General features: G+C 39.1%; 1 protein-coding gene across 1 annotated transcript in view; it reads left to right on the forward strand.

The window, feature by feature from the left end:
* The first annotated feature begins 2,542 nt into the window (after positions 1–2,542).
* Positions 2,543–16,802, forward strand: part of neo1a (neogenin 1a) — a 141,997-nt gene continuing 127,737 nt past the window's right edge. The window contains exon 1 of the mRNA XM_061277124.1: positions 2,543–2,564. Coding sequence (XP_061133108.1) covers positions 2,558–2,564 — 7 coding nt within the window. The 5' untranslated portion in view covers positions 2,543–2,557. The remainder of the gene's footprint in view (positions 2,565–16,802) is intronic.

Below are 16,802 nucleotides of genomic sequence, written 5' to 3' on the forward strand. Positions count from 1 at the left end.
TTTTCAAAAAAAAAAAAAAAAACAGTTAACTAAGATAGGAATAGCATTTTGCTTTATAACACCCTGATGAATAAAGAAAATTCAGTTCGTTATTGGTAACTTACAACTACTACAGAATTCAGCAGCCCAGGAGCAGAAAGAGACTTTTTGTGTGTTACAACAGAGATTTTAGATTAATTTATTACACCCTTTATGGTTTTGGCCCCTCTTATAATGCAGATCATTAACCCTTGCGGACCCTCAGATCCTCCACAAGCAGCCTTTTAGTAATACCCAGAGTAGTTGTTGACATTTTTCCAGGAATTCCCATTGTTTTGGAGTCTATCACTGTCAGCTTCACTTCTGGCATAGTGTCATGTGTACATTGCATTTCATGTTGATTTGATTTATTGAACAGCCCGGACGTTATGCTGCTTTTCAAAACAACATCTTACCAAGCGAGCCAGAGTCAGGACAGAAAATTCCAATGGAGTTTTATCGCACTGAAAACATTATTTATGTAGTCTTTATGTGTCTGGAACGCAGCATATAATTTCCGAAAAGTGTAATTATCTCATCATCAGTCTTCATCTTAATCACATGCACCATAACTCACAGGACCAAAAATAATTCAAGATGCAATACACAGCAAGGCAGGATTTGGCAGTAACTGCCCTAACTCATAACATTCTCACATTGGTCAGAGAATCCACCTTGTCAGATGAATCTGAGGGTAAGGGAAGGAGGGGAAAAAAAAAATCCCTCAACCGAGTGTTCCCTTCACAGTAATCGTTTCAATCTGTTCTGCCAGAACAGATTGCAGCATTTTGCTTCCCTGTTGGAGGGCCCTCTACTCATCGTCCTTCCTTGTCATACGGCATCCAGTTTCCCGTTATTGCAAAATGACATTTTCAATTTCATTGTCAGACTGGATCGCATATACTCAATGTGCCCCGTCCACCGGTCACCTCCTATGATCATCCATCTTGGACAAACCATTACACAGCAACAACAAATTCACACTTAAGTGGAAAATGGGGGAATAACAGAAAATATGCGAGTAAAATTGGCCATAGACCATCAAAATGAAACACTTGTGAGACCCTCTACATTTGTGTCAGGTCAAAGACAATGCTTTCTTTAGGCCCCGTAAACACAAAAAACCCACGGAACATTAGGTGCGACTTCTCATTTTCTATTTACCGGAGCTCGCCTGGCTCTTTTTAAGGATTTGCAGTCCATGTTGATTGATAGAGCCCGTGTAAGTGGCCATGGCAATTCCAGAAACAACAGTCAACCTCCTCTGGCAGGAAGAAGGCTCTTAACCACAAGAGCTGAGGCTGAAGGGGAAGGTGGGAGGTGAGCCAGAGGGAAGGCAGCCTGCGGTTGCAGATCTTTGGAAAGCTTCATGTGTTACAGAGAAAGCCCCTTAAGTAACTGAAAGATGCTCATTATGAGCGATAGAAAGCCTCCCCTTCATAGCAACAAAAACTGCAAGCCGGGCCCGTCTGGAGAGGAAGTAAGCACAAAAAGTTGTCAAATTAGGACTAAGAAAGTGAAAGGCTTTGGAACAAGTGCAAGTCATAACATCCACCAGCCTTTACAATCACAGCAGGATATTTAGAATTTTAATGTATCAACAGGGTTTCCCCAAAAATTGTAAATATTTACTCATGAAGTGACAGAAAATGCAAGGGGGCTCCACAGTTGGTCTCTTTCATCATATTTAAAGGCCAGTAATTCAAAGCGGCCACCAAGGCAAATTCCATACTGCATAGAGTATTCGTTTTGGAGTCCATGTTTCTACGCTGCCAGTTATAAGGCCAGTCTCTCCACGCAGGGGGCTCCTGCTGGGATGTTAAGGAACTGGCTGCTTCTCAAGATAAAGTCTAAAAGAGAAGGAGGGCAAGTTGGGGAGTGGACTCGCAACAGTATTATCCGTCATTGTGGGTTTCATTTGAGTAGCCCGTTTTGATAGATTATCCGTTCCTTTCACCCATCATCACCCTTTGCTTTTTCGCGACGTTGCTCAAATGTTCATATATGGCCTTTGGGGTGCAGGGTCTGTTCTTGACCGTATTGAGCAAATGAACCAGAGAAAGAATCACTCAGGCCAGCCTGTGAAATGGGTCTGTTGTAGAGCACAAAATATGAAGAACCAAGATTGGTTAGGCTTAATAGCTTTGACTAGAGATTTATAAAAAGCCACTGACATTTCAAGCAAACCTCAGGCTGATTTCCCTAATCGCCAATTATATTACATGGGCCCTGCCTCACCTTACAGGAAGGAGGCTGACATGTTTCACCGCCATTTTTCCATCACATACCGAAAGGAGACGAATCACATCACAAATTCGCTGAATCACAGATGGGTGAGTACTGACACCAGGAATCGTTATCTGTGCTGATACCAGCCTTTCGATCCATTTATCATTTTGTTCTGTTTGCGGACAATTTTTTGAAACATGAGTATGATATAATAGTAGTCGTTGTATTGTAACCTTTCTTTTCTTCACTTGTTGTTAGGGGGTTGCTAAGTCTTCAGTTGCCTAAACAAGCCACACTCCGAGAGGGAATTATGCCAGGTAAGTTTATTTGTATAGCACATTTCAAATACAAGATAACTCAAAGGTCTTTGCATAAAACATTTAAAAGCATTACAGAAAGAGAAACTAATTATGAAAAAGAAGGCAGCACAGAATGTGAATGCAGTAGATGTTTGTGCATGTATGACCCGTTGACCATGTTTCATACATTTGTGAGAATTTTTTTCCACGAAGACGTGCTACTGGAGTACGGATCATATTCAGGTGGACATTTTTACGGTTAATCTTTGTGATTTCGTATGGGTGGGACATTTTGAAAGGAAAACTGCATTTCTCTGAACTAATTATAGACAAGGAAAATGTTCCTCATAAATTGTGTGGGGGAGGTAAACTGGGCTTATGCAAGGATGAGACAAGTCTGTAAATTAAAGTTCTGACTCTTAGCCTCTGTGGCAGACATTGGCTAGTCAGAAAATAAACCATTACATTAAATACATTACAGTCACAGCGGTCACCACCCCCGTGTTGAAATATTGACTCACCTTGTCAATTGAGCTTCAAGCTGCTCTTTTGTGCTTCGTGAATGAGGAGCTTTGGTGTTTCTAGAGCGCCTTAATTGACTCACATCACCTCTAAAATTTTAGAAATTCATATTATATATTTTTTACATTGTATGTCATTCTGGAATAAGTAAAAAAAAAAAAAAAGCTAAACTATCAAGTACTTTATTGAAACGGAATATTTAAAAAAGTATCGCCCTTGTCTCAAAAATGGTTTGTTCCATGCAATCCCTCCTACCTGTTGTCGAATGGCCTCTCACCATGCTGTCTGCACAAAGCTATACACTGCCTTCTAGTGATATACAACCATTGTGTCAATACTTGTCTTGAACCAGGATACATGGAATATTTCCTAATTTATACCACTCAATACCAACAGATCATCATGTATCACAGGTATCGTTTTGTGCTGTTATCAGACTTAGGGAGTAATGGCATAATACATGTACCAGCTTTACGTATCCAGAATACATGAATAAATGTAACTGTATTCTGTTTCAGTTACATAAATTACATTAGTTACGGGCCACGGTGGCTGCCTTGCACTACTCCACTTGCACTACTCCTCCTGTACTTTTGCGCTATTATACTGACAGTCTGCCGTATGCACAATTGGACCATTTCCACCAAGTTGCTCTTATTTATTCATTGCTCTTATTTATTCATTGTATGTGCCTTCTTATTTTTACTTTATGTATTGTTTACTTGAATGTATAATATGTCTTGTCACCGTGGGATAGTAGGAAACACAATTTTGACCTCTTTGTCTGTCTTGACACTTTGACTATGATAAAGCACACATAATTATTTATTAAAGACATGAGTATTTTGCAAGATTATGGATGGATGGATGGATGGATGGATGGATGGATGGATGGATGGATGGATGGATGGATGGATGGATGGATGGATGGATGGATGGACGGACGGACGAACGGGCGGACGGGTTAGTGTGTGAATGGGTCAGTTGGTGGTTGGGTGGATAGATGATGGAGGATGGATTTTTGGGTTGGCGGGTGGACGAACAGACAAACGGACACTCCCTTGCATCATTCATAAAGTCAATAAATATATTTTGTACTGCCGAGCCTTTATTATAACGTTATTCAATAATCTAAGAGAAAAGTATCCCCACAGTCCAAGGGCAACAGAATGAGAGCTGAGATTGCTGTCAAAGAATTTGAGCTGAGCAGTGTGCATGTACATTATTTAATTGGCATGTGGATATGAGTTCACTTGAACTGACAACTCCACCATGAAATATTCCATTATTTTGCCATTTGATAAAGAGAAAACCATGCAGTAGAGCAGGAAGTTGGGATGGTTGTTTGTCTATGTGTGCCCAGCGATTGCCTGGTGACCATAGCCATTGCATTCTTTTGTTCAGACAAGGTATACAGATCTTACCTTAAAAAACCTGTAAGAGTAAGACCTGTACACCTTGTCTGAACAAAAAAATACAATGGCTATCATCAACGAAGACATAGCGTATTTTCCGGACTATAAGGCGCACCTAAAAACCTAAAATTTTCTCAAAAGCCGACAGTGCGCCTTATAGTCCGGTGCGCCTTTATATGGACCAAATTCCTAAATTTAAACTGGCCCGAAGCATTGTGTCATGAAATCAATCATAAGTGACCCGCTGAAGACTATGAATCATGAATCAAAAAGACTATGGATCATTACTTTGTGATTATAAAATAATTTGTTGCGTCTGAAGTTGAAATAAAAAAGATAAAATGGACAATTATTTGATATGGATTAAAAATCTGATATGATGCATTAATGCTGCGCCTTATAGCCTGGTGTGCCTTATATAAGGACAAAGTTTTAAAATGGGTCATTCATTGATGGTGCGCCTCATAGTCCGGTGCGCCTTATAGTCCGGAAAATACGGTAATGAACACAATTCAACTACAATCAACTGCCTGGTGACCACTTTAGGGTGTACCCCGCCTACCGCCAAAAGACTGCTGGGATAGGCTCCATCCTGCCGACGACCCTTGTGAGGATAAGCAGCTAAGATCATGGATAGATGGATCGTTCTATAACCACTTAGAGTCACGGGTGTGCTGGAAAGAGAAACACAAACGTGTTAAGGTCACCGGGGGCGAACATCTTGTTAAGCTCTTGTCATTCTGTTAACTGCTACTCGGTAGAAGAGCATCAGTGCAATCAGAACCTAATTAGTAAAGATCCAACATATTTAATAGAATGCACAAGGGAATTTTTAAATGCAGATGGGGCTACTGTGTAGCAGTGATTAAACACCACTGTGCCATGGCAGTAGTGTTGTGAGAAATGTGTGCCATGGGAAATTATGCAATTTCACTTCATTGGGCCAAATATGATTTGTTACCTAAAAATACATTATCTAACTATGCTAGCAATATATAGTGACAAACAGAAGAAGTAATGCACTTCCATTGGATGGCAGAAGATACAGTTGACCTGTGCATCCACCTGGACTTGTGCATGGTATGCCGAACACAGGTTTCTATCCTTTATGCACAGAAATTGGACCAGGAGTACAGAATATCAAATATTGTATGGTCCATCACCATCATTCAAAATCATTTTCCCCATAGATTTGATGACGTTAAAAGAAATGAATGTTATTGATTTTCATGGTCAATTCATAGCCTAATTGTTTTGGACCAGCTTTACAATCCATCTATATTAAATGGATCTTATAAATTAAGTTTCCATCCATCCATCCATCCATCCATCCATCCATCCATCCATCTTCTGCTTATCCGGGGTCGGGTCGCATGGGCAGCAGCTTTAAGAGGGACGCCCAAGTTTCATTCATGGTAAATTATTTCTCTCATGTGTTTCTTATGTCACTATCCTGAAAGAATCAGCTCCAACAACTGAGTAATGCTTTCAGTTAGTGACTCAGTCATGTAAGAACATGTAATGCTGAACTTATGACCAACAAGCTCAAAATCAACACAAAAAAGTAATGTGGGCAGATGGCTTGAGATAAGGAACAGCTGATGACAGGAAAGGATTCTACTAAAACTCATGCTCAATATTAACTTACTTTCTATGGAAATGATGTTATTCCACTTATTTTAGGACATATGTAATCAAATATACATCTAAGATGGGTCACTCCCCCAGTAAGAGTAATAAAAATAATGATTTTCTTTTTATTGATAGTGGTAGACAGGATTTTCAAAAAATAAAAGCAGATAATATGTGCATATGCATACGTACATAAAGCTTAAGATGAAAATGAAAAGACTTCATGAAGTTCATTCATTCTGTTGATTTCTTTTTCTTGGTGCATTGGATCCTCCCCCCTCTCTCTCTCTTCTGAAAGATTTGTGTTAACCAGAAAGCATGAAGCAACTTACAGATGGAACACTGAATCCTTCATAACTTTGTTCTGCTGAGCTACTAAAATATGAGGTGTGTTCTTTTTTGCTTATACAAAACACATTGATATATTAGGAATCTGATTCTCAATTGAAGATAAACTCAAGGGGCATGAGGCATTATTTTTTTCAATGGCTTGTTTTCATGTACTGTGGATAATGCCAAAACCATGACTGATCTCAAATGTGAGCCCTGAGGCACACCAACTTAATGAAGCAGCGGGTGGGATGGATATGCTGAGTATGTTGTGGGTTTTTCACACCAGCGGAGGGAGCTATTCCATATTACTGAGTGAAAAGTTTTGTTTTGTACCTCAATGGAGGCTTGACAGTGACTAGGCCTGTTTTTCCTCATTCCCTTCTCCCTTAAGCCAAGCGACAAGTTTAGGGTGGTACTCCTTGGAATCATAGCCCCACTGTCAGTTTTATTGTCTTTTCATTCTCTGACAAAATATAATACACACTGCCCCAGGGATCATTTTAAGCAACTTTATCTGAAGCTTCGGGGGCTATTTTGTTTTACTACGTAAGCCTTTCTTTGGATTACGAGCCACCGTGCAACATGATCTGGAGTCAAGTTACAAATGTTTAAATGCAGCCTCGATGTATATTTAAATAACTAAACCATGCAATATTGCAACTATATGACAGGAGGTTTTGCTATGTTGCTATATACTATATAGTATATCACAATACGTAAATCTTGTTTGACCCTAAAAATTATGAGATGGAAAATAAGAAGCTGTTTATTATCTGGGGCTCCTTCTCAATGTTTCTCATTTCCCCCCCAGATGATTTTTGTGTGTGTGTTTCATTCTCTTCCCGCGGTTAAGATCAGGGTTAATCGATCAATCAATCAATCAATCAATCAATCAATCAATCAATCAATCAATCAATCAATCAATCAATCAAGCAATCAAGCAATCAAGCAATCAAGCAATCAAGCAATCAAGCAATCAATCAATCAATCAATCAATCAATCAATCAGTCAACCAATAAATCAATCAATCAACCAATCAATCAAGTTAATGGAGAATTAAGGCAGTGCAGCACAGTTATGGTTTTAATTTTCGTTCTTGTGAATAGAGGGGTCAACAGTGCTATGGATGGGAGTGAATTCCAAAGAATGCTCTGTCCTTGGGACCTCGAGATTATTAGCGGAGGATGGAGGAAGTCTTTAATGTAGTTAGTTGTGAGCCTGGTTATGGAAGTCTTTATGAATGAATATGTAAATGTTTAATTTGATGCGGTAAGGCATCAGAAGACAATGAGAATTATGAGGGACAACGGTGATGTGGCCACGGGGACGGGGTATGGGTGAGGAATTGGGGGAAAGAGTTTTGAATGTATTGAATTTTGCTGAGTAGATTTGAGGGCGTGCTGAAAGGATGCTGTTACAGTAATCAATGAGAGACGATATAAAGGCCTGGATAAGGGTTTCAGCTGCAGAGAAAGAGAGGGAGGGGCAAATGCGGCCAATATTTTGGTTGGATTTAACTGCAGCGTTCGATACGGCGGACCACAGTATTCTGCTGTCTTATTTGCAGCACCAAATTAGCATTACTGGCAATGCTAGAGTTGTTTAGATCCTATTTGGCTGGACTAACCTAAGTCACTTTGAGGCTCGCTTTGCCCCTCTGGGGTGTATGGTGTTCCACAAGGTTATATTCGGGGGCCCTTGCTTTTTTCATTGTACTGTGTTCTATTTGCTTTTCAAATCTCTAAATGGCCTTGCATCAGTTTACCTCTCTCCCCCTACGCCTCAGGTCCGCAGACCAGACACTACTGGAAGTCTGAGGCCGAAGTGGAGCCTCAGAGGGGATCGAGCCTTGTATTGTGTTGTATTGTGTAATATTTTTAAGGTGATATGAGCTGGTTTTGTTACTTCTTTAATGTGGGAGAAGGTGAGATTATTAAACATGATGAGGTTCCAGCAGTGGGGTGTAGGTGAGAAGGTGGGCTTATCTGAAGAGAGGCAAACGTTTAGGGGTGGTGAGGTGAGAGATTTGGGACCTATTATGATAAAGTCAGATTTGGTACAGTTAAATTTGAGAAAGTTACTTTGCATGCCAAAGGATTTGGTAGATAAGTAGATTTGGATTTCATCAGTATAACTGAAAGTGGAGACCATGGCATTAGATAATCTGACTGAGGAGGAAGCTCTGAGCTCTCAAGGACACCTTAGGGGACAGGACATTGATTTGACTGTTTGTACTTCACCTGTGCTTTTATTGCATTTGAGGATAGAGTTCCATATTTTGCAAGTGAATGAGCTACCAAAATTCTTCTCTAAAGATCTTCCAGTGAACCCATATATTCATACTGTAAAATGATACGCGTTGCAAAGTTGCTGCGTGATGTATTGTACAACCGCCGTAATGAATAGAGGTCTTGATATTATTGGACAGAGGCTTCTTCATTTTGTGCTGCAGCCCTCATTGTGTGAAGGCGAAGGCCTTCACACATATGTTATTCTACACCATTCTCTATTATTGTGTGAAGGCGAAGGCCTTCACACATATGTTATTCTACACCATTCTCTATTATTATTATTGTGTGAAGGCGAAGGCCTTCACACATATGTTATTCTACACCATTCTCTATTATTATTGTGTGAAGGCGAAGGCCTTCACACATATGTTATTCTACACCATTCTCTATTATTATTATTATTATTATTCTCTACGTTTCTCCACACTTTTTTGACACGTTTCATCTTCCACATAATTCATCCGATTCACTCCATTCCACTTTTCACGTATTCCAAATATTCACGCGACGAGCGCTTGTATTTTGCTCGTTCCGAAAATTTTCCGATTCCGCAAAATTCCCAAAATTCCGACAAATTTTTCCCCATTCATTCTTAATGGCACATTCGACATTTCACATTTACGTCGTTCCAATTTGAAATTCACATCATTCAGCACATTCTAATCACATTCGGAAGGATTCTCGACATTCCCAAAATTCCCAAATTCGAAAATTTCACGTTTTCACGTTAAAAATTCCGACAAATTTTCACAAAATTTCGTTTTTCACCTCTAACTTCTACATTTTTCAACCGATTCAACTCGTTCCAACTTTCAACTGTTCATCTTTTGCCTACCTATTCCACAACGTCCCACTTACCAAAAACTTCACATCTTTTATTTTGAAATTCAACCAAAATTCTCTAAAATTTCGTTTTTCTACTCTAATTTCTACATTTTTCAACCGATTCAACCCATTCCAACTTTCAACTGTTCATTATTTTTCTACTGATTCCACAACTTCCCACTTACCAAAAGCTTCACATCTTTTATTTTGAAATTCACACCCAATTCCTTTTCCCTTCTCATTTCTACATTTTTCAACCGATTCAACCCATTCCAACTTTCAACTGTTCATCATTTTTCTACCTATTCCACAACTTCCCACTTACCAAAAACTTCACATCTTTTATTTTGAAATTCACACCCAATTCTCCAATATTTCCGTTTCTCCTTCTCATTTCTACATTTTTCAACCGATTCAACCCATTCCAACTTTCAACTGTTCATCATTTTTCTACCTATTCCACAACTTCCCACTTACCAAAAACTTCACATCTTTTATTTTGAAATTCACACCCAATTCCTTTTTCCCTTCTCATTTCTACATTTTTCAACAGATTCAACCCATTCCAAATTTATTCACTTAATTCACCTTATTCTTCCCACATTCACTCCCATTCACCCCCACTTCCACTATGCTTACACAATTCAACCCTTGACCCCCAATTCCAGTGTGGCGGCCATCTTGGATGACCCTGAAGTGCCACCAATGAACCCAGAATGAACCGGAAGTGGCCCAAATCAAACCGAAAGTGACCCCAAATAGACCGGAAGTGACCTCAGGTAAACCGGAAGTGACCCCAAATCAAACCGGAAGTGACCCCAAATGTACCGGAAGTGACCTTTTTAGACCGGAAATGACCCCTAATAAACCGGAAGTGACCTCAGACGAACCGGAAGTGACCCAAATTAAACCGGAAGTGACCCCAAATAGACCGGAAGTGACCTCAGGTAAACCGGAAGTGACCCCAAATCAAACCGGAAGTGACCCCAAATGTACCGGAAGTGACCTTTTTAGACCGGAAATGACCCCTTATAAACCGGAAGTGACCTCAGACGAACCGGAAGTGACCCAAATTAAACCGGAAGTGACCCAAATAAACCGGAAGTGACCCCAAATAGACCGGAAGTGACCTCTGGTAAACCGGAAGTGACCCCAAATCAAACCGGAAGTGACCCCAAATGAACCGGAAGTGACCCTTTTGGACCGGAAGTGACCCCAAATAAACCGGAAGTGACCTCAGCTAAACCGGAAGTGACCTGTTTTAAACCGGAAGTGACCCAAATAAACCGGAAGTGACCCAAATTAGACCGGAAATGACCCGAATCAAGCCGGAAGTGACCTTATTTCAACACTAAGTTCCCCAAATAGCTACATTTGCGCTAACGTCTTCGTTTTTTGTCCGATTTAACCCGTTTCAACATTTTTACCCCAAAAGTGAACCTCCTGAGGCCGTTTTTTTTGTTTTGTTCCAAATTTAGAAAGATTTTGGCGCAATTGCTTTTTTTTATTTTCCCATTCATTCTCTCTATGGTGATTCAACATTTGCTCTAACTTCTACATTTTTTAACTGATTCAACCCGTTCCAACTTTCAACTGTACATCTTTTGCCTACCTATTCCACAACTTCCCACTTACCAAAAATTCCAAATTCGAAATTCAACCAAATTCTCCAAAATTTCGTTTTTCTACTCTAATTTCTGCATTTTTCAACAGATTCAACCCATTTCAACTTTCAACTGTTCATATTTTGCCTACCTATTCCACAACTTCCCACTTACCAAATATTCCAAACTTCCAATTTTGAAATTCACCACAAATTCTCCAAATATTCTACATTTCTCAAGTAATTCAACACGTTTCAACATCGTTCGGCAGCATTCCCCGAAAAAGTTATTCATACATTTCGCCTTCACACGCAATTTCTCCAGAAATTGCAAAATTCTAGTTATTATTATTCTCTACGTTTCTCCACACTTTTTTGACACGTTTCATCTTCCACATAATTCATCCGATTCACTCCATTCCACTTTTCACGTATTCCAAATATTCACGCGACGAGCGCTTGTATTTTGCTCGTTCCGAAAATTTTCCGATTCCGCAAAATTCCCAAAATTCCGACAAATTTTTCCCCATTCATTCTTAATGGCACATTCGACATTTCACATTTACGTCGTTCCAATTTGAAATTCACATCATTCAGCACATTCTAATCACATTCGGAAGGATTCTCGACATTCCCAAAATTCCCAAATTCGAAAATTTCACGTTTTCACGTTAAAAATTCCGACAAATTTTCACAAAATTTCGTTTTTCACCTCTAACTTCTACATTTTTCAACCGATTCAACTCGTTCCAACTTTCAACTGTTCATCTTTTGCCTACCTATTCCACAACGTCCCACTTACCAAAAACTTCACATCTTTTATTTTGAAATTCAACCAAAATTCTCTAAAATTTCGTTTTTCTACTCTAATTTCTACATTTTTCAACCGATTCAACCCATTCCAACTTTCAACTGTTCATTATTTTTCTACTGATTCCACAACTTCCCACTTACCAAAAGCTTCACATCTTTTATTTTGAAATTCACACCCAATTCCTTTTCCCTTCTCATTTCTACATTTTTCAACCGATTCAACCCATTCCAACTTTCAACTGTTCATCATTTTTCTACCTATTCCACAACTTCCCACTTACCAAAAACTTCACATCTTTTATTTTGAAATTCACACCCAATTCTCCAATATTTCCGTTTCTCCTTCTCATTTCTACATTTTTCAACCGATTCAACCCATTCCAACTTTCAACTGTTCATCATTTTTCTACCTATTCCACAACTTCCCACTTACCAAAAACTTCACATCTTTTATTTTGAAATTCACACCCAATTCCTTTTTCCCTTCTCATTTCTACATTTTTCAACAGATTCAACCCATTCCAAATTTATTCACTTAATTCACCTTATTCTTCCCACATTCACTCCCATTCACCCCCACTTCCACTATGCTTACACAATTCAACCCTTGACCCCCAATTCCAGTGTGGCGGCCATCTTGGATGACCCTGAAGTGCCACCAATGAACCCAGAATGAACCGGAAGTGGCCCAAATCCAACCGAAAGTGACCCCAAATAGACCGGAAGTGACCTCAGGTAAACCGGAAGTGACCCCAAATCAAACCGGAAGTGACCCCAAATGTACCGGAAGTGACCTTTTTAGACCGGAAATGACCCCTAATAAACCGGAAGTGACCTCAGACGAACCGGAAGTGACCCAAATTAAACCGGAAGTGACCCAAATAAACCGGAAGTGACCCCAAATAGACCGGAAGTGACCCCAAATAGACCGGAAGTGACCTCTGGTAAACCGGAAGTGACCCCAAATCAAACCGGAAGTGACCCCAAATGAACCGGAAGTGACCTTTTTAGACCAGAAATGACCCCAAATAAACCGGAAGTGACCTCAGCTAAACCGGAAGTGACCTGTTTTAAACCGGAAGTGACCCAAATAAACCGGAAGTGACCCAAATTAGACCGGAAATGACCCGAATCAAGCCGGAAGTGACCTTATTTCAACACTAAGTTCCCCAAATAGCTACATTTGCGCTAACGTCTTCGTTTTTTGTCCGATTTAACCCGTTTCAACATTTTTACCCCAAAAGTGAACCTCCTGAGGCCGTTTTTTTTGTTTTGTTCCAAATTTAGAAAGATTTTGGCGCAATTGCTTTTTTTTATTTTCCCATTCATTCTCTCTATGGTGATTCAACATTTGCTCTAACTTCTACATTTTTTAACTGATTCAACCCGTTCCAACTTTCAACTGTACATCTTTTGCCTACCTATTCCACAACTTCCCACTTACCAAAAATTCCAAATTCGAAATTCAACCAAATTCTCCAAAATTTCGTTTTTCTACTCTAATTTCTGCATTTTTCAACAGATTCAACCCATTTCAACTTTCAACTGTTCATATTTTGCCTACCTATTCCACAACTTCCCACTTACCAAATATTCCAAACTTCCAATTTTGAAATTCACCACAAATTCTCCAAATATTCTACATTTCTCAAGTAATTCAACACGTTTCAACATCGTTCGGCAGCATTCCCCGAAAAAGTTATTCATACATTTCGCCTTCACACGCAATTTCTCCAGAAATTGCAAAATTCTAGTTATTGTGTGAAGGCGAAGGCCTTCACACATATGTTATTCTACACCATTCTCTATTATTATTATTATTATTATTATTATTCTCTTTTATTCTCCACACTTTTTTGACACGTTTCATCTTCCACATAATTCATCCGATTCACTCCATTCCACTTTTCACGTATTCCAAATATTCACGACATGAGCGCTTATATTTTTCTCGTTCCGAAAATTTTCCGATTCCGCAAAATTCCCAAAATTCCGACAAATTTTTCCCCATTCATTCTTAATGGCACATTCGACATTTCACATTTACGTCGTTCCAATTTGAAATTCACATCATTCAGCACATTCTAATCACATTCGGAAGGATTCTCGACATTCCCAAAATTCCCAAATTCGAAAATTTCTCGTTTTCACGTTAAAAATTCCGACAAATTTTCACAAAATTTCGTTTTTCACCTCTAACTTCTACATTTTTCAACCGATTCAACTCGTTCCAACTTTCAACTGTTCATCTTTTGCCTACCTATTCCACAACGTCCCACTTACCAAAAACTTCACATCTTTTATTTTGAAATTCAACCAAAATTCTCTAAAATTTCGTTTTTCTACTCTAATTTCTACATTTTTCAACCGATTCAACCCATTCCAACTTTCAACTGTTCATTATTTTTCTACTGATTCCACAACTTCCCACTTACCAAAAGCTTCACATCTTTTATTTTGAAATTCACACCCAATTCCTTTTCCCTTCTCATTTCTACATTTTTCAACCGATTCAACCCATTCCAACTTTCAACTGTTCATCATTTTTCTACCTATTCCACAACTTCCCACTTACCAAAAACTTCACATCTTTTATTTTGAAATTCACACCCAATTCTCCAATATTTCCTTTTCTCCTTGTCATTTCTACATTTTTCAACCGATTCAACCCATTCCAACTTTCAACTGTTCATCATTTTTCTACCTATTCCACAACTTCCCACGTCCCAAAAACTTCACATCTTTTATTTTGAAATTCCCACCCAATTCCTTTTTCCCTTCTCATTTCTACATTTTTCAACCGATTCAACCCATTCCAACTTTCAACTGTTCATCATTTTTCTACCTATTCCACAACTTCCCACTTACCAAAAACTTCACATCTTTTATTTTGAAATTCACACCCAATTCCTTTTTCCCTTCTCATTTCTACATTTTTCAACCGATTCTTCTCATTTCTACATTTTTCAACCGATTCAACCCATTCCAACTTTCAACTGTTCATCATTTTTCTACCTATTCCACAACTTCCCACGTCCCAAAAACTTCACATCTTTTATTTTGAAATTCCCACCCAATTCCTTTTTCCCTTCTCATTTCTACATTTTTCAACCGATTCAACCCATTCCAACTTTCAACTGTTCATCATTTTTCTACCTATTCCACAACTTCCCACTTACCAAAAACTTCACATCTTTTATTTTGAAATTCACACCCAATTCCTTTTTCCCTTCTCATTTCTACATTTTTCAACCGATTCAACCCATTCCAAATTTATTCACTTAATTCACCTTATTCTTCCCACATTCACTCCCATTCACCCCCACTTCCACTACGCTTACACAATTCAACCCTTGACCCCCAATTCCAGTGTGGCGGCCATCTTGGATGACCCTGAAGTGCCACCAATGAACCCAGAATGAACCGGAAGTGGCCCAAATCAAACCGAAAGTGACCCCAAATAGACCGGAAGTGACCTCAGGTAAACCGGAAGTGACCCCAAATCAAACCGGAAGTGACCCCAAATGTACCGGAAGTGACCTTTTTAGACCGGAAATGACCCCTTATAAACCGGAAGTGACCTCAGACGAACCGGAAGTGACCCAAATTAAACCGGAAGTGACCCAAATAAACCGGAAGTGACCCCAAATAGACCGTAAGTGACCTCTGGTAAACCGGAAGTGACCCCAAATCAAACCGGAAGTGACCCCAAATGAACCGGAAGTGACCTTTTTAGACCGGAAGTGACCCCAAATAAACCGGAAGTGACCTCCGCTAAACCGGAAGTGACCTGTATTAAACCGGAAGTGTCCCAAATAAACCGGAAGTGACCCAAATTAGACCGGAAATGACCCGAATCAAGCCGGAAGTGACCTTATTTCAACACTAAGTTCCCCAAATAGCTACATTTGCGCTAACGTCTTCGTTTTTTGTCCGATTTAACCCGTTTCAACATTTTTACCCCAAAAGTGAACCTCCTGAGGCCGTTTTTTTTGTTTTGTTCCAAATTTAGAAAGATTTTGGCGCAATTGCTTTTTTTTATTTTCCCATTCATTCTCTCTATGGTGATTCAACATTTGCTCTAACTTCTACATTTTTTAACTGATTCAACCCGTTCCAACTTTCAACTGTACATCTTTTGCCTACCTATTCCACAACTTCCCACTTACCAAAAATTCCAAATTCGAAATTCAACCAAATTCTCCAAAATTTCGTTTTTCTACTCTAATTTCTGCATTTTTCAACAGATTCAACCCATTTCAACTTTCAACTGTTCATATTTTGCCTACCTATTCCACAACTTCCCACTTACCAAATATTCCAAACTTCCAATTTTGAAATTCACCACAAATTCTCCAAATATTCTACATTTCTCAAGTAATTCAACACGTTTCAACATCGTTCGGCAGCATTCCCCGAAAAAGTTATTCATACATTTCGCCTTCACACGCAATTTCTCCAGAAATTGCAAAATTCTAGTTATTATTATTATTCTCTTTTATTCTCCACACTTTTTTGACACGTTTCATCTTCCACATAATTCATCCGATTCACTCCATTCCACTTTTCACGTATTCCAAATATTCACGACATGAGCGCTTATATTTTTCTCGTTCCGAAAATTTTCCGATTCCGCAAAATTCCCAAAATTCCGACAAATTTTTCCCCATTCATTCTTAATGGCACATTCGACATTTCACATTTACGTCGTTCCAATTTGAAATTCACATCATTCAGCACATTCTAATCACATTCGGAAGGATTCTCGACATTCCCAAAATTCCCAAATTCGAAAATTTCTCGTTTTCACGTTAAAAATTCC

The sequence above is a fragment of the Syngnathus typhle genome, linkage group LG4, assembly GCF_033458585.1.
Source record: "Syngnathus typhle isolate RoL2023-S1 ecotype Sweden linkage group LG4, RoL_Styp_1.0, whole genome shotgun sequence".
In the NCBI taxonomy this organism is placed as follows: Eukaryota; Metazoa; Chordata; class Actinopteri; order Syngnathiformes; family Syngnathidae; genus Syngnathus; species Syngnathus typhle.